Here is an 18904-nt window from a genome sequence, read left to right on the forward strand (position 1 = left end):
CTCCAAACAGAACTGGTGTAACTGCCCCAAGCTTTAACTTCCTGCCCCACAGCATGATGCTGCCACCCACGTATTTCACAGTTGGGGTGTTTTTTTCAGGCTTGCCAGATTCACCTTTTTTCCTCCAAACGTGACGATGGTCATTTTGGCCAAAAAAATATGGCAATGGCAACTTTATTTATAATGCACTTTAAAACAACTGAGCTGACCAAAGTGCTACAAAGGTCAAACATAACATAAAATACAACACAAAAGGTGCATCGAATACAAGTGAATAAAATCTGGTAAAATGTCAAAAAAAACAAGCTGTGTTAAAAGCCAAAGTGAACAAGTGTGTTTTAAGAACAGCTTTAAAAACAGGCACAGAAGAAGCCTGTCTTATGTGCAAGGGCAACTCGTTCCATAATTTTGGTGCAGCCACCGCAAAAGCCCGATCCCCTCTGAGCTTTCGTTCGGTCTTTGTGACGCTGAGGAGGAGCTGATCAGCCGACCTGAGAGACCGCGAAGGCCTGTACGGGTGTAAGAGCTCAGAGAGGTACAGGGGCGACGCCGTTAAGACATTTAAAAACAAACAGAAGCAGTTTCAAATGGATCCTAAAGTGCACAGGCAGCCAGTGAAGTGAGGAGATAACGGGGGTGATGTGCTCAAATTTGCCAGTTAAAAGACGCACCGCTGCATATTGTACGAGCTGCAGTCGAGAGACACAGGACTACATACAAATATGTATTTTTTCCCATCAGGCCACAGGACATGTCTCCAAAAAATAAAGTCTTTATCCTTCTATTATTTGCAAACTCTGAACTGGCTTTTTGATGTTTCTTTTGGAGTAAGGCCATCTTCCTGACAGAGCAGCATCTTCACCAGGATTATTATTTTTTTCATTTGTTCTTGGGTTGATATTCACATTTCACATTCACCTCTGGGACACACATCTGTATGATGGCTGGACATTTCCATCATTGTTTTAAATAGTGGACCTGGCACCGTCATGACATCATCATCTGGACCTTCCCAAATTGTTTAAAGGCATCATAATCTTAGTGGATGTAAACTTCTGACTTTGTGGAAAGTAACACAAAATTGTGTAGAAAATTCTGTCTCTCATTCTTCTGGTATTTGACAAAAAGAAACATTTTTTGAATTCTAATTGACCAAAAAGACAAAAAGTAAAAGTTAGTTCTAGTTTGATCTCAGTCAGTGGAAAAATACAATGCAAATGTGTCTTTTTATAAAGTGCATGCAAACATATGGTTCCTGCTCTATGTGAAATATCAACACACTCTCAATAAAGCACTGATACCTGGTCAAAAAGCCTTTGCTGTGCTTTGTAAATACTTGAATGATTCCACTTGCACTTCATCCTGTCCGTGTAACTGAAGTTGTTTGAACAGGGGAAAACTCTATGTACAGACCAGAGGTTACATTAACCGAAAATTCTCCGTCATTTACGGAATATTTTTCACTTTGATGGAAAATTTCAAAGGCCGTCCGTCATTTTGAAGGATTGAAAATCAAGACGCAGCTCTGCAGTTTTTCAGAGCGCGCAGGTATCTCTCTCTTTAAAGTTTCACACCGCGTCTTGTCTTGGATGAGCTCTTACAAGTTGTATCACTGCCTTGCTATAGCTAACTTTCCTGACCCGGGCGCTAACAACAACCAGTGTTAATTTTGACAACATATTTTATTTTAGTTTTAGTCTTTTGACTAAAATGTAATTTAATTTTAGTCAAGATTTAGTCGACTAAAATTAAGACTAATTTAGTCGACTTTGCATTGATAATATTCAGGATAATCATATTTAATCAAGGTCCTCGACTTCATGGAGCTGCTCCACATGAACAAAGCTCAGAGCTGTTCATTTGGCAGTGAATTTAAATGATATTTTTATTACATATACTTGTTTTATATATTTTTATCCGCTGGTTGCTACTGATGGACAACTGAATTTCCCCTCGAGGGGATTAATAAAGTATCTATCTGTATGTATGAGGCTCTTTCAGACGCTCAATAGAAGTTTGGATGATTTTAGTCTCTCCTTTTCATTTTTATTTAGTCTTTTTTTAGTCGACTAAAATATCTGGACATTTTAGTCACAGTTTTAGTCTCATGAGGAACGTTTAATTTAGTTTTAGTCCAATTTTAGTCGCCAAAAATATCACTTTGACTAAAATTAAGACTAAATATTTTAGTCGATGAAATTAACACTAACAACACGGGGAAGAAAACCACGATGCAAACACGTTAAAGGCTAATAATATCCTTCCCATGTGGAGCTCTTCTCACGTAAGTCTCAGGACGAGCTCATCTATCCCCCCCCTCCCTCTCTCTTTCCCTCCCATGTGCGGAGCGGCGTGTCGTGCAGTTATGGAACTGGTAAACATTGTCCCGTTCACCCACCGTCTCTTACATTCTGTTAAAATTGAAAAAGTGCAAAAAATAAGCTCCACTTTACATTTGTATGAGCGTAATCTGAGCCTTGATGTTGATGAGCAGGTGACTCTGAAAGTCGTCTCCTCTCAGACTTTTACACACCAGTTTATTCAGATCAGGTTTAGTTTAGCTCCATTTATCCTGCAGTCTCACATTTTTACTAACATAAACAATATGCAGCCTATATATATATATATATATATATATATATATATATTTATTTAAAAAAAAACGCTTATTGATTAATTCATGAAGGATAAAAATTACTCATGACAGATTTTTTTCAACCCTGAGAGAAATTATCCCGAGCGAAACCACTGGTACAGACTAAGAACCAAATATATAGAGGAAGAAAGAAAGAAATCTTATGGGGCAATGAAAGAAACATTAAAATCGAATGTAAAATATTCCTTTTGCCACGTCCAGACCTAAGACAGAATTTGTATACCAAATACCAAACTCAATCTTAACTTTCTACATTTGTAGCATCCCAGTTCTTCACAGGGACAACACACACCTTGCAAGGCCACTTCTCAGGGTCACAACAAGCCTGCAAGTTCATGAAACTGATACAAATGCTTCAGAATGAGACATATCTGACTTCACAATATACTAAAGGAGGACAAAATAAATTAAGAAAGCAGTGACGGGTTCGAGACCATCTTTTTTATCTTGATTTTGATTCTAAAACGCCGGACGACGGCGGTTCTGATCTGCGGCAGCTTCATCCCGTAGATCAGGGTGTTGCTGATCGAAGGCACGATCAGATACTCCAAAGACAGGACGGCGGTGGCGACGGGGTCATTGTTATACTTGGAAATCACCAGTTCGAGAAAGACAGAGCAAGAATAGATCACGAAGGTCATTAAATGCGGGACGCAGGTTTGCAGCGCCTTCCCTCTCACCTCAGCGCTGCCTTGTCTGCACACGACGAGGATGCGCATGTACGTGTAAAGCACAAAGAAGAACGGGATGAAAATGCAAGTGAATACGGTGAAGTGTCCAGCGATGTTCACGTGTGAAGTGTCAACGCAAGAATTGTCAACAACGGCCCTATTCGCGCAGGAAACCCTCTCCAGTTTATTCCCACACAGGGGGAGTCGAATCGTAAAACTGACGACGCAGCAAACGCACAGCGCGGGAAAAGAAACGGCGGCGGCCCAGAGACGAACCGCTTTCCTGACGCTCATTCTGGCGCGATAGTGAAGAGGCTGGCAGATGGCCACGAGCCGGTCGTACGCCATGACGGCCAGAGTCCCGAACTCGCAGAAAGCGTACGTGTAAATGACATAGATCTGAACGAAACACGAGGCCCGCGAGATCAAGTGAGTGTCCGATAACAGATCGAACAACAGCCTGGGGAAGAAACCCGCGGAGCCGTACAGAGAGTTCACGGACAAGAGGCAGATGAAGACGTACATGGGCTCGTGCAGAGACTTCTCCAGTAAAACGGTGACGATGATGACCATGTTAGCAGAGATTATTGTCGCGTAAATCAGAAAGCACAAGGCAAAGAACAGGTATCGGAGATTTCCATAATCAACAAAAAGAGTAAATTCAAAATACTTTGCATTGGGTCTGCTGCTGTTCATTCTATGCAAGTGGAAAAGCTTTAAATGTCGCTAAGTAAGCATTAACAAAGGCAGTGCAAAGTCTCTGAGATAGTGGAGAGCTCTCCATCCGTCATGAGCATTTGTAGACTCCTGCTGCTAGGAAACGTGCATGTGTGTGTTTTTTTCCTCCCCTCAGAAGGTATTCCCATCACTGACAACAAAGAATAAGAAGACTACTACAACTACAGACAATCATCAAAATGTGCTTTATCTTGAATTTCCTTTGAACTGTTTCCCTCATATGTAGATGAGATTAATGACTCTGACTGACCAACGTAATGTCATTTAGCAAGACCCCCAACACCACCAAACATTTTAAAGGAACAGGCCAGCGTTTTTCCATACTGAGATATGTTCTTACCTTAGCTTTGACGAGTTCTTTAGGACCTGTCTGATCTTCAGTCACGTAAACACAGCGCAGACGGCGTTAGCATTTAGCCTCTCCCTCTCTCCTCTATAGCTCCAAAACAGGTCAAGATAGAAGCTACCAAGCTCTTCCACGTTTTCCCTATTTAAATATGGTTACGTGAAGTGTTCCACTACAAAGTATAATCACACAAAATCAAACAATGTGGATTTTCTAAGCGGATAAAAGGGGGAACTATATTGTAAGGCGTAATAATACCAGGAGTAGTTCGAAATCCGCGCAGTAATCTTCACTTTACTGTGCGGATGCCAAATTACTCCTGGTATTATTACGCCTTACAATATAGAAGATCAGACAGGTCCTAAAGAACTCGTCAAAGCTAAGGTAAGAACATATCTCAGTATGGAAAAACGCTGGCCTGTTCCTTTAAGCCGCTTAAAAGAAAAAGCACAGAAAAGCATCAGCAGAAACACAGGTCATTCAGTCCTGTTTGTGTCTTAGTTTAGTTGATTAGTTTATTTCAACGGGGACAATGTGCACTTTGCGACTCTGCAGTCTCTTACTCTGCAGTCACTGCAACTCGTGGACCCGGAGGTGGAGGAGGTGAGGGACAGGAGGGCGTTAGCCAAGCTCACCTCCATCATGGACAACACCTCCCACCCACTGCATGGGACTGTAGAGAAGCTGAGCAGCTCTTTCAGTGGCAGACGGAGACACCCTCAGGTCCTTCATTCCCACTGCTGTCAGACTGAACAACAAGACTGTGAAGTCACACTCCCCATCGACGTCACTTTATGAACCACTGTGATTATGAACCTGCACTGATAACACTGACATTTTGTTTATTATAGTCTGGTTATTTTATTTCTTATTGTTGGCAGTCATTCGATATAAGACACCTCTATTTACTATTCAATTGTTTGCTCATGTCCTGTATATTCTGCACAGTCTCTGAGAGCTGAATGTGAACCAGATCAATGAAGGGTTGTCTTATCTCAGGTCCTGCTCATCTGTTCAGAACAGAGCTGGAGGCGCAGTGTCTGAAGGCCTGACTCTAAGCACCCAAAGCGCATGGGTACTTAATATGTGTAAATAAAAGGACACATACTTTAGTGCTCCCGATTACTCTGTTCTGACTCCACTTTAAAGGCTAAAGGGAAGCACTGGAAGAGGCTCTTCAGTGAGTGAATATGCTGCATCTACGGTGGACGTTAGCTCTAGCCATGGTAGCATTAGCGGCAGGGTCGCGATTAGCTCATTTAAAATCATTTTTAATATGGAAATAGCCAGTGGGCCAGACCCCCAAGCTGGTATAAGAACTCTTATCCAAAATGTATGTTTTTTAGTAACAAATCTTTCATACTTGTTGCCTGCGCTGTTGTAAAAGCTTTTACCACAATAGCTCCATGATGGACTCATACAGTGTGACAGGATCAGAAACGAACTAATAAGTATATATGGGATGTGTTAGCGGTTCTCGGTGTAACATGCCCATCTCTACCTCTGAGAACTGATACCAAAAACATCATATACAAATATTGTTCACAATATATTTATTGATAAACAAGGCATTACCACAAAGGACTTTTAAGTTGAGATTTTAAAGAGGGGGTATTATGGAAAATGGACTCTTTCCAGCTTTCCATCATGTTATTCTGTCACTCCCTCATTAAAAACATGGCTGAAGTGTTGCCTTGGCACATTCACGTATTTCTGAGTAATCTGTAAAAACTCTGATGGCGGCCATTTTAGGGATAGGTTTGCCTGAGTCCTCCTAGGAATGCCCCCACCTCCTGGAGACGCCTCCGAGCTTTGGTCACCAGCCGAGTAACCAACCACTGCTCCTCAGCAGAACCCCCTCCCCACTGATGCCACAGACAGCGTGTGGAGGGGGCGTGTCTAAAGGCTCAGAGGTTCTTAAAGAGACAGAGGCCTATTTCAAGACATTCACTACAGCCATTTTGAGAGAGACATTTTATACAAGGCAGTTATTCTAATGTACTGCATTTACAGACCAACAGAAGGTTTGTCATCATTGTAGTGAGATATAGACTGGTGCTATGGGACTGAAAAAAGCAGAACACCCCCTCTTTAACTTTGCTGTGAGGATAAGAGGCATTTCGATTGCATTAATTGTTGTTTAAATCAGCCTTTTTTGCAGTGACAAAGATTAAAATGCAACTACTTTCCTAAAAAAAAAGAGAAAAGTTTATTATAGCACATTTACTTTCATAGCTCCTCTTTTAATACTACTTTTATTTATTCTTATGTATCATCAAAACCCTGTGTGTGTGTTTTCCAGTGCGGCCCCCTGTAGTGGGGCCCCAGACCCTCTGGTGCCTGTGCCAGTTCCTGATTTTGTGTTGCTTTTGCGGGCAGAGTCAGTGGTCAGAATTAGAAGAAATGTGGATTTATGGCCAGTTTTGATGTTTTTAAATGCTTTTTTATAGCCTTAGGTTTGTTATAATTAATATTAAATTTGAATGCCCTGCTGAAACCCTGACAAATATAGCATTGGGCATTAAAATGACATTAAAAGTGTTATATTTGACGTCCTGTGACCTGTAAACCCTGGATTAGTACTAAAGATGTACAATGCTCATTAAAGTCTGATGAGATTTCTTCAAAAACATCATTAACCTCTTAACCTCCACCTAAACTGAGTGCATTTTCTCCATTTTTAGCTTTACCCAAATCTACAAGCTTCTCAACTGGAGCTTCCAGACTATAGGCCAGAGCAACACAAAGCCAAGACCGAGAAAAGTGATGTTAACGGATCTTTTAAATCACATTTTTGCCACTTTTCTGAGTTTTAGTCACTTTTTTGTTTTGATACGATTGTAAATGTAACTACGCTTTACACTCGCACTGTTTAGATATATATATATGTATATATATATACTTAGATCACGGATGTGTTTGATATTGATTTGCAAGACGTTGCGCGACTGTGTACCTTGTTGCCTTCCACACTCCTACTCAAATATAATATCAACTATATACAGCACAATAGTAGGGCGAGCGAGAGGTACCCGGTGCTCGAGTGGGACCACCACCCTGGGACCAGGCCGCCAAAAGTCCTGCTCTTTTAATGCACCCACCAGGACCCCCAAAGGCTCCTCGTTTGAGCAGGAGGTGGGCTGGTGCTCGAAGAGGGCGCCCCCTTCAGGCAACAGCTTCCCAAATCTTGCTTCTTTTAACACATGGACCAGGACACATTGAAATGTACTCACAGATGACAAAACATTAAAGACACACAAGAAGGAAACTATATGTTTATATATGCACGTACTGTCCATGTACAGGTATATATACATATATATATAATATATATAAATATGGCAATGATGGTACTACATGGGGCAGTATCAGACGGCAGCAATAACCTGTGACCATTCGATGTTTAAGAATACACAGGGCCGGATTTAAGTGTAATGCCCCCCCATAATCAATCAATCAATATTTATCTATATAGCGCCTTAACAACATCTGTACATATACGATATGTCTGTCTGTGCGGAGGTAACGTCTTAAACATAGAAAAAGAGCAGTTTAACACAATTTGAGCTCCGTGGCCCTCGCGGAAGAACCTTTGCTACTGCCAGACTGGGGGGGGACTCATTTAAAAGGGGGGTCTGGGGGTCCTCCCACAGAGATGTTTTTATTTTAATGCCGCATTTTGGTGCATTTTAACAGAACAATAGATACATATTTATTCCACTGTCGACTTAATGAAAATGGTTTAGACCTGGTTTAGTCCTGGTTTAGTCCTGGTTTAGTCCTGGTTTAGTCCTGGTTTAGTCCTGGCCTAGTCCTGGTTTATCCTCGGCTGCACTGAGCCGCACAGAGGCTGAGGGGCCCCTGGGCTTAGCTCCTGTGGGCCCCTGCACAAGTCCGGCCTTGAGTACAATGTTCTGTAAGACAGTTTTGTAAACTCTATACATCAAAAGTCTATGTAAAGTGTTTGATTATGAATCTACATCACAAACTATGTGTTGATCATGGTTATGTTCATCTTATCATAATGAGCTGGTTTCAGAGAACAAACCAATGTGACCAAACTGCAGTTGTAAAGTCGTACGTTGAATGGGGTCGGCAAACACAAACACATAGATAGAAAGAGTGGGACAGGAAGGAAAAAAAATAAAAAAATAAAATAAAATAATAAAATAAAATAAAACTCCCTCACCTGCATCATGTACTACCCTATGGGTTTTTAATTGCACCACATATCACAAAGTTTTTGATGCACCACACAAGGACAGAGATGCAGAACTTAATGTTGTAGTTTCCTGTCTGTTTTCTTCCTCTCTTCCTCCAAATCTAAATGGTTTATATGATTTCAATCTTTAATGTTTACCCTTCCTCATGTTCATCACCCCATTCACTTTACCTTTACCTCTATTATTATTGTTTCTTTACTATTATTTGTTACGATCATCATTTTTCATGTTCTACGATTTGTTTCCCATGATTTACTATTTGCTTTTTTTGTTTTCATATCTCACACCTGCTCAGCCCTGTTTGCTTCACCCTTTGGGGCATCATTGTGTTTCTTTTTTTAAACCATGTGCTTGGCGACTGCTCTTGATTGCCCTGACCCTGAAGCGCCGGGCGAAGGCGGCTCGGATCTGCGGCAGCTTCAGGCCGTAGATGAGCGGGTTGTTGAGCGACGGCACCATCAGATACTCCAGAGACAAAACCGCGGTGACGATGGGGTCGACTTTACTGTTGTACTTTGTAATGGCCACTTCCAGGAAAAAGGAGGACGAATAAGTCACGAACGTCACCAAATGCGGGACGCAGGTCTGCAGCGCCTTCCCTCTCACCTCGGCGCCGCCTCGCCTGCACACGGCGAGGATGCGGGCGTACGAGTACAGCACGAAGAAGAACGGGAGGAAAACGGACGTGTACGTGATAACCTGACCGACGATATCGCTGCGAGTCGTTCCCACGCAAGAGTTGTCGAGGATGGGCCTGTTCGCGCAGAAAATCCTCTCCAGCTTGTTCCCGCACAGGGGGAGCTCCACCGTGAGGCTCATGGTGGAGCCGACGGACAGCGCGGGGTGGAGGACGGCGGCGGCCCACAGGAAACCCGCCTTCCTCACGCTCATTCTGCTGCGGTAGCGGAGAGGCTGGCAGATGGCCACGAGCCGGTCGTACGCCATGACGGCCAGGATGCTGAACTCGGAGAAGGCGTAGGTGTAGACGACGTAGATCTGGACGAAACACGAGGGCCGCGAGATGAAGTGAGTGTCGGACAACAGATCGAGCAAAAACCTGGGGAAGAAGCCGCTGGAGCCGTACAGGGAGTTCACGGACAGGCAGCAGATGAAGACGTACATGGGCTCGTGCAGAGACTTCTCCAGGACGATGGTTATGATGAGGCACATGTTAGCAGAGATTATCGTCACGTAAACCAGAAAGCACAGAGCGAAGAACAGGTATCTAATGTTTCCATAGTCTACAAACAGCGTCAGTTCGAAAAATGTGGGATTAGGTCTGCTGCTGTTCATTTTAAGTAACAAAGCTATTATGTTAAATACGATATAGGATTGAGTTTAAGTTTGAAGCCCAGGCTGCCTTCAGACTTGTGTGTGAGGCGACAGTTGGACACGTCTGCCTGCAGCCACCATTCAGCATGAGCAGTTATAGGTTTCTGCTGCTAGGATACGAGCAAAGCCACACTATTGTTTCCCGATGGTATTCAGCGACGATGATGATGAGAGGTCAAAACACCGCAAAACAACACGAATACAGTTAATGGGCTTTATTCACAAATCAAAACAGAAAATCTTTAGCTTTAACAAATCCTATGAAGCCATTTTCTTTATAATGAGGTGCATGATTCATGATGAATTCATTGCTTAATCCAGTGGTTCTCAACCTTTTGGAGACGTGACCCCCATTATAACAGGTGAAGGGGTTCGTGACCCCCCGCCCGGGTCACACCGTGAGAAACAGGAACATTAGCCGACATATTGGATTTTCAATGAGCCGTGCTGGAAGACACATGTCTGCTCTCCGGAACAGACAATAAAGCTCTATTCTATTCTATTCTATTCTATTCTATTCTATTCTATTCTATTCTATTCTATTCTATTCTATTCTATTCTATTCTATTCTATTCTATTCTGTAATTCTTATAAAACAAAGATAAAAAACAAATGGCTGAAATAAAATTCATCAAACTACAAACAAATAATGACACACAACACATGCAACAATAAACAATGGATTATACGCTAATGAAGATATGTATATTTTATCTAAATCAGGGGTGTCCAAATGTGGCCCTCAGACCAATTTTTATTGGCCCTCAGGCTGCTTGCTGAATCAGTTCACATCATCAGAGATGGTCCTTTTTATTTAATATGTAATAATTCTACACAATTCTAACCAAACAACTAACCTTTCACTGTGAGACAGAGCTGGCATGAAGGTTTAAGCATAAATAAAGGCATGAGGCACAATTTAAACCTCTGCTACTCGAAGGTTTCGTGGAACTAACCACCGACCCATGGCCCTTTACCCCGTGTACGCTCCAATATGTGGCCCCCCATGAAAAAACGTTGGAAACCCCTGATCCCCAACCCCCAAATTCGTCTCCCGATTCCCTTGGGGTCCCGACCCCCAGGTTGAGAACCAATGGCTTAATCATGACTTCATCATGTATTAACATGAGTTCATAAGTTTACAGTTAATTAAGGCAATGCATTCACTGGTGATCAGGAGGAATAAATCACAATCAGTTCTGTTTGCAGAAGGTTCATACTGCCCCAGGTGTGGGATAAGGTGTAGGCTCCCTTGTCCCGTTCATAGACAGCACACCTGGGACGCCGGCCTGGAGAAGGCGCCAGTCAGTAGAGGGCGCAAGCTCTGCCTGCTGACTGGAACATCCATGTTAGCTGCTACGACACGGCACCTCCAACACCAGGGGGCGCTGCTGAGGAAGATCACAGGAAGTGATCAAAACTAGTCAAGCAGGTAAACTAAAGCTTCTGTCTTATAATAAGAAACAAAACTGTAATACACAATCAATTCTGTCCAGAAGATACAGACGGGGACAAGGACCAAGCTGCAAACTTCATTATTAAAGCCTATTCATGCTCCACAAGACGCACCCTGAGCTGCAGAACAAAATGAAGTCACTTTCGTCGCCATGGAAACGTTTTGAAACTGACGACAGTTCCAGGGCGACGAGGCAAACGTGACTTCATTTGGTTCTGCAGCTCAGGGTGCAAGAACAAGAAGTTATTGCGTCTTGTGGAGTATGAATAGGCCTGACACTCCGACTGGGCTGCGAGAACTCTGGCTGTGATTGGCTGGATTTTTAGTGGGCGGGGTTATCTCTGCGGAAGCGGGAAGCGAGAATCCAATGTTTACGTCCAAACACCGGTGCGGAAAACGGAGACAACATGGATAGTTCTGAGGCACCGCTCGCGGCAGTAAAACACTTCGCTGAAAGACAAGGACACGCACATGTAAAGATGTCTGGCGCTGCCTGCGTGAAAGAGGCGAGTGATACAGAAAAAAGTGGTTCAGGCTCGTGGACAGAGGGAGACCAGGCTTGTAAACCTTAGACCTTCATCAAACACCGGGAAACGTCACCAACATGTTCAGTGAAGGTTCTTGGATGGACAAAACCTGTACTGAGCTACAAAGACGTCAAACATGGTTTTGCCGAAGCTTTTAACGTTAACGTTTTCTAACATAATAAACCAGCGGGAGATGTGGCTAAACATGAAGTCAATCTTCAAAATGTTTGCAATATCGTGACTGATACATTTTATAATAGTTTGAACTCAAATGGCTCGTTTTATTTCGGTCATTCCTTGTTTGTTTTGGCGTAAAAAGTGGGCGTGGCCGTTCGGCAGAAACACGTCTTGTGGAGGATGAAGAGGCCTTAACTCATCATTAGTTCATTGTGAGTCGTGGAGCGGGTTCGTCTCATGATCGGAAAGGTCTGTGTTTCGAATCCCAGTTCCAGAAGATGCACACTGTCCTTGTGTCCTTGGGCAAGACACTTCACCCTCCTTGCTCCAGTGTCTGTGCATATTTGTGGATGAATGAGAGTGTGAATGGGTGACTGGCTGTAAAGCGCTTTAGGCCTAGTGAATGTAGGACGGCGCTATGGAAGTTAAGGCTATTTACCATTTATACAAGGAGACCTGCTCTTTCAGATTAGATTTCATGAATGTAAATAACAAACATTCTTTTCTCTCCGCCACTGACCAGATGTCCAGAGGAGTCTGTGTCCAGGATGAGTGGCCAGTGCAGAGCAGGCCGTGCCCACACTGGTCAGACCGTGAGACAGTCCACCAGATGTGGCCCGTCCCATGTGTGACTTTCTGCTCCTTTGCCTCACAGCATCCCGGCGAGGGAATCTGGCATCGATATCAGAGCCGATACTGAAAGAACACGATATCGGGAATCAGCTACAAATACCTGATACTGAACTGATGCCAGTTTTGACCTCACCGCTTTAAAAACACAACTTTCACCAACGAAGTGTCAGTGAATGTGGACCTGCCGTTCTGAAGCCGAGAACCAGGAGGATTCAATCCCTCAGTTAGTTTTAACCTCCACAAATTAAATGTATTTTTGATCGCAACGCAAAAGGCCGCAGCTAGCAACACCATGCAAAAGCTAGCTGGGACAGAAACTATGACAGAAATACCTAAAAAAGCCAAATGAAATAAAATAACTCATGCTGGAGTGGCCTGTGGTTCAGTTTAAGAAATGCACAGGTTATAATGATCAGATCACTTTGTGTGAGTGGTTTATGTTATTGTGAACTAAAAGCCTGTCATGCAGCCAAGGATCTAAAGAAACAAAGTCCAGTGATTCTTAAATGTTTCTCTGTTGTTTTAATAATAGATAAAACTGATGCTAATTGATCGTGACAAGTAGAGAAAGGAGAAGAAAGACTTTATTGATCTTAAAATGGAGAAAGACACTTTGAAGAAAGTCTCTTGGCTTTGGTCAATATCGGATATCGGCAGACACCAATCGCATCAATATCGGTATCGGAAGCAAAAATAGCTGTGCAGAGAACGCTGCTGTGATGAACATTAACTTTTTTGTTTTTTTAAAGCACAAAAATGTTTGGATCTGTCACTAAATGAATGGTGCCGTCCAAAATGGAAAGGTCCTCAGCTTGGATTGATGGAGGTTTATGGACAAGTGCAGATTTGTGCTTCTTGACTGTGACAGACTGCAGAGAGAGTCTTGGTTCTGTTATGTGGGCCGTGTTTTTATTCCTAACAAAAATGTCACAAAGCAACAGTTACCACAAATAGACAAAGTGTGATTTAACATGACTATAGCGTGGACAGCGGCTTATATCAGGCATGAGCTCACACTTAAGTTCTCCTGAGTAACTTTATCTTGACACGTTTAGCGATGGCAGCTCTGATCAGGGGCAGCTTCAGCCCATAGATGAGAGGGTTATTGATCGAAGGCACGATCAGATACTCCATTGACAAAACAGCTGTGATTACTGGGTTGATTTTATTTGTGTAAAATCTGGCCAGTGTCAGCTCGATAAACACGGAGCAGGAGTAGGTCACAAAGGTCACCATGTGTGGGACGCAGGTTTGCAACGCCTTCCCTCTCACCTCAGCGCTGCCTCTTTTGCAGACGATGAGGATACGCATGTACGAGTAAAGCACAAACAGCAGAGGGATTATTACAGTCCCAACAGCCACGTACAATCCCACTATATCATTAGAGGAAGTGTCCACGCAAGAATGTGCCACGATACGCGAGTTTGTGCAGAAAACCCCGGGTAGTTTGTTTCCACAAAGAGGCAACGCAATGGTCAGTGATAAACAATGGCCAACAGCAAAAATGGGATAAACTACAGCGGCTGTCCAGAGACAAACCACCTTCTTTACGGTCATTTTAGTGTGATAGTGAAGGGGCTGGCAGATGGCCACGAGCCTGTCGTAAGCCATGGCTCCCAGGATCGTGAACTCACATGAAACATAAGTATAAAGGACATAGATCTGAGTGAAACATGAAGGTCGTGAGATAAAATGAGTGTCCGACAACAGATCATACAAAAACCTGGGAAAGAAACCAGTGGAGCCGTACAGTGAGTTCACAGACAAGCAGCAGATAAAGATATACATCGGCTGGTGCAGAGATTTCTCCAGAATAATAGTGACGAGGATGATCATGTTTGCAGAGATTATTGTCAAGTAAATCAACAAGCACAGCATGAAAAATAGATATCGAAGGCGCCCATAGTCGGAAAAAAGTGTCAGCTGGAAATAGGGGGGATTCTGGCTGAAGTTCCTCATTTCTTTTTGTGGTCTACAAGAGAACAATGAGAAAAAAACAAGGACTTAGTTATAGTTGTGATGCTCTCAACAAAAATGAGAAACTGTCTCACACTCCACTGTCTTATACCTTTTCCACATAAGCAGAACCACCCACAGAGAAGTTATGGCCTATTGTAAAATGGTCGTCCCCTGGAGCAAAGGAGGTTTCATTTAAAAAATATATATATAATATAATATAATGCATTATTAGGATTTAGCAAGAAAAAACTTTAATGTTGGGTGGCACGGTAGCGCAGCGGTTAGTGCTCGTGTTCACAGCTAGAAGGTCCCGGGTTTGATTCCCACCTGGATGGGGCCTTTCTGTTTGCGTAGGTTTTCTGGGTACTCCGGTTTCCCCTACCACTAAAAACACGTACAATAGGTTAGCCAGGTGTTTCTGACCATCAGCTTGGCTTCACATCTGGAGACGGGTCCCCGAGCACCAGGTTATGCTGGTTATGCTCCTACAGGTCGCCCCGGCGGCATTGAGGATGGGTCAAATGCAGAAAACACATTTTCCTATGGTGATTAATAAAGTATAACTTAGATAATGTGTATGATTATTTCATCCCTGGGTGAAGCTCTTCCGGAGGTGGGAGTTGAAGACCCCACTGACAGAGGGATCCGCCAGACGTTCCCAGCAGACCCTCACCACACGCTTGGGCCTGCCAGGTCTGACCGGCTTCCTCCCCTGCCAGCGGATCCAGCTCACCACCAGGTGGTGATCGGTTGACAGCTCAGCCCCTCTCTTTACCCGAGTGTCCGAGACACGCGGCCGGAGGTCAGACGACACAACTACAAAGTCGATCATCGACCTCCTGCCGAGGGTGTCCTGGTGCCATGTGCACTTATGGACACCCTTGTGCTCGAACATGGTGTTCGTTATGGACAAACTGCGACTAGCACAGAAGTCCAATAACAGAACACCACTCGGGTTCAGATCGGGGAGGCCGTTCTTCCCAATCACTCCCTCCCAGGTCTCACTGTCGTTACCCACGTGGGCGTTGAAGTCCCCCAGCAGAACAATGGAGTCCCCAGTCGCACCATCTAGTACCCCTCCCAGGGACTCCAAGAAGGCCGGGTACTCTGCACCGATGTTGGGCCCGTAGGCCGAGACAACGGTGAGAGACCTGTCCCCGACCCGAAGGCGTAGGGACGCGACCCTCTCGTCCACCGGGGTGAACTCCAACACGTGACGGCTGAGCTGGGGGGATATGAGCAAACCCACCCCAGCCCGCCGCCTCTCCCCGCGGGCAACTCCAGAAACATGGAGAGTCCAGCCTCTCTCCAGGAGTTGGGATCCGGAACCCAAGCTGTGCGTGGAGGTGAGCCCGACTATATCTAGCCGGTATCTCTCAACCTCCCACACAAGCTCAGGCTCCTTCCCCCCCAGCAAAGTGACGTTCCATGTCCCGAACGCCAGAAGCTGTGCATGCGGACCAGGTCGTCGAGGCACCTGCCTCTGACTGCCACCCAGTCCTCTCTGCACCCGACCCCTATGGATCCCTCTGCGGGTGGTGGGTCCACAGGAGGGCGGGCCCACGTCGTCCCTTCGGGCTGTGCCCGGCCGGGCCCCGTGAGCAGAGACCCGGCCACCAGACACTCGCGTTCGGGCCCCAACCTCAGGTCTGGCTCCAGGGTGGGGCCCCGGCTGCGCCATGCCGGGCGGCGTCACGGTCCTTGTATGTTGTACGTCCATAAGAGTCTTCTGAGCTGCTCCTCGTCTGACCCGTCACCTCGGACCTGTTTGCCATGGGAGACCCTACCAGGGGCATAAAGCCCCAGACAACAGAGCTCCTCGGATCATTCGGGCACTCAAACAACCCCACCACGTTAAGGTAGCAGTTCACGGGGTTGTAATAAAGTAGCTGATTAATTAAATTAATCACATCACATGTTTTGACCAAACACACTCCTGGATCTGAACACATGTATGACCTGAAAGACAAAGCTCTTGTATTAACGACATACTGTAAACCAGGGGTCTCCAAGCTTTTCACATGATGAGGCACTTTTCTGTTACAAAAGCGACGGAGAGCTACTAATGCATAAAAGAGGCTTGTCTAATGATGCCATTTCAACGAAAATGACTTTAATTTTATCCTTTACTCTTCTTTAGAGAAAATATGATTAATGCTGAGCGAGAGCTGCTGTTTGGAGATCCCCGTTATGAGCTGTTGTTGCCGGTTGTCAATTTTGAAATGTTTTTTTGTTGTACTTTCTTCCTCGGTTTTGTCTTTTTTGTTTTTTAATCTTGACATACACGGTCGTCCCAGCTCAAATGAATGATCAACAAAGGTCCTCAGCTTGGTTCGATGATGGAGGTTTATGAACAAGTGCCGTTTTGGGCTTCTTGACTGTGACAGACTGCAGAGAGAGTCTTGGTTCTATTGTGCGGACCGTGTTTTTTTCTGAACAAAAATGACAAAGAGCAACATTTACCACAAATAAACAAAGTGTATATTTAATGTGACATGGACAGCATCTACAAAAGGAGCTTATGTCAGGCATGAGCTCACACTTTACTTCACCTGAGTAACTTTATCTTGACACGTTTAGCGATGGCAGCTCTGATCAGGGGCAGCTTCAGCCCATAGATGAGAGGGTTGTTGATCGAAGGCACGATCAGATACTCCAGAGACAAAACAGCTGTGATTATTGGGTTGATTTTTTTGGTGTCAAATCTGGTCAGCAGCTGCTCGATAAACACAGAGCAGGAGTAGGTCACAAAGGTCACCATGTGTGGGAGGCAGGTTTGCAGCGCCTTCCCCCTCACCTCAGCGCTGCCTCTTTTGCAGACGATGAGGATACGCATGTACGAGTAAAGCACGAACAGCAGAGGGATTATTATTGTCGTAGCAGCCACGTACCGGCCCACAATATCGATATAGGCAGTGTCCACACAAGAATTTTCCACGACACGCCAGTTTGTGCAGAAAAGCCCAGGTAGTTTGTTTCCACACAGAGGCAACTCAACAGCCATAAATACACCGGAGCCGATGGCAAAAGCAGGATAAACTACAGCGGCTGTCCAGAGACAAACCACCTTCTTTACGGTCATTTTAGTGTGATAGTGAAGGGGCTGGCAGATGGCCACGAACCTGTCGTAAGCCATGGCTCCCAGGATCGTGAACTCGCATGAAGCGCATGTATAAATGACATATATCTGAGTAAAACATGAAGGTCGTGAGATAAAATGAGTGTCCAACAACAGATCGTACAAAAACCTGGGAAAGAAACCAGTGGAGCCATACAGTGAGTTCACAGACAAGCAGCAGATAAAGATATACATCGGCTGGTGCAGAGATTTCTCCAGAATAATAGTGACGAGGATGATCATGTTTGCAGAGATTATTGTCACGTAAATCAACAAGCACAGTATGAAAAATAGATATCGAAGGCGTCCATAGTCGGAAAAAAGTGTCAGCTGGAAATAGGGGGGATTCTGGCTGAAGTTCCTCATTTCTTTTTGTGATCTACACTAGGTAGGTCAAGAGCAAAATATGCGACATTCACAGCAAGGACTATTGTTGTGATGATCTCAACAAAAATGAGAAACTGTCCTCACACTCCACTGTCTTATACCTTTTCCACATGTGCAGAACCACCCACTGAGAAGTTATGGCCTATAATAAAAAGGCCGTCCCCTGGAGCAAAGGAGGTTTCATAAAAAATATATATATAATATAATATAATGCATTATTAGAATTTAGCAAGAAAAAACTTCAATAATGTTGGGCGGCACGGTAGCGCAGCGGTTAGCGCTCGTGTTCACAGCTAGAAGGTCCCGGGTTTGATTCCCACCTGGATGGGGCCTTTCTGTTTGGAGTTTGCCTCTTCTTCCCGTGTTTGCGTAGGTTTTCTGGGTACTCCGGATTCCCCTACCACTAAAAACACGTACAATAGGTTAGCCAGGTGTTTCTGACCATCAGCTTGGCTTCACATCTGGAGATGGGTCCCCGAGCACCAGGTGATGCTGGTTTTGCTCCTACAGGTCGCCCCGGCGGCATTTTTCTTTTTTTTTTTTACGGACATCACATAAATATTGGGCAAGCCAGATGCAATGATTTTAGTGTGTTAGCAAAAGTGCTAATTTACAGCGCCTGTCCATTAAAGCAACAACAGTACATATTAAAACATGACATGCATGACACGCAAGTCATGA

General features: G+C 44.4%; 2 protein-coding genes across 2 annotated transcripts in view; one reads left to right on the forward strand and one right to left on the reverse strand.

The window, feature by feature from the left end:
- The window catches only part of LOC306968079 (NACHT, LRR and PYD domains-containing protein 5-like), a 429270-nt gene that overhangs the window by 317098 nt on the left and 93268 nt on the right, over positions 1-18904 (forward strand). The window lies entirely within an intron of this gene.
- On the reverse strand, positions 3064-4023 carry LOC306968356 (olfactory receptor 10A6-like; the record flags this gene model as incomplete). Its single annotated transcript, XM_079563699.1, has 1 exon — positions 3064-4023. The coding sequence occupies one exon, from the start codon at positions 4021-4023 to the stop codon at positions 3064-3066; it is 960 nt and encodes a 319-aa protein (XP_079419825.1).

This window comes from Gobius niger, assembly GCF_951799975.1.
Source record: "Gobius niger genome assembly, chromosome: 9".
In the NCBI taxonomy this organism is placed as follows: domain Eukaryota; kingdom Metazoa; phylum Chordata; class Actinopteri; order Gobiiformes; family Gobiidae; genus Gobius; species Gobius niger.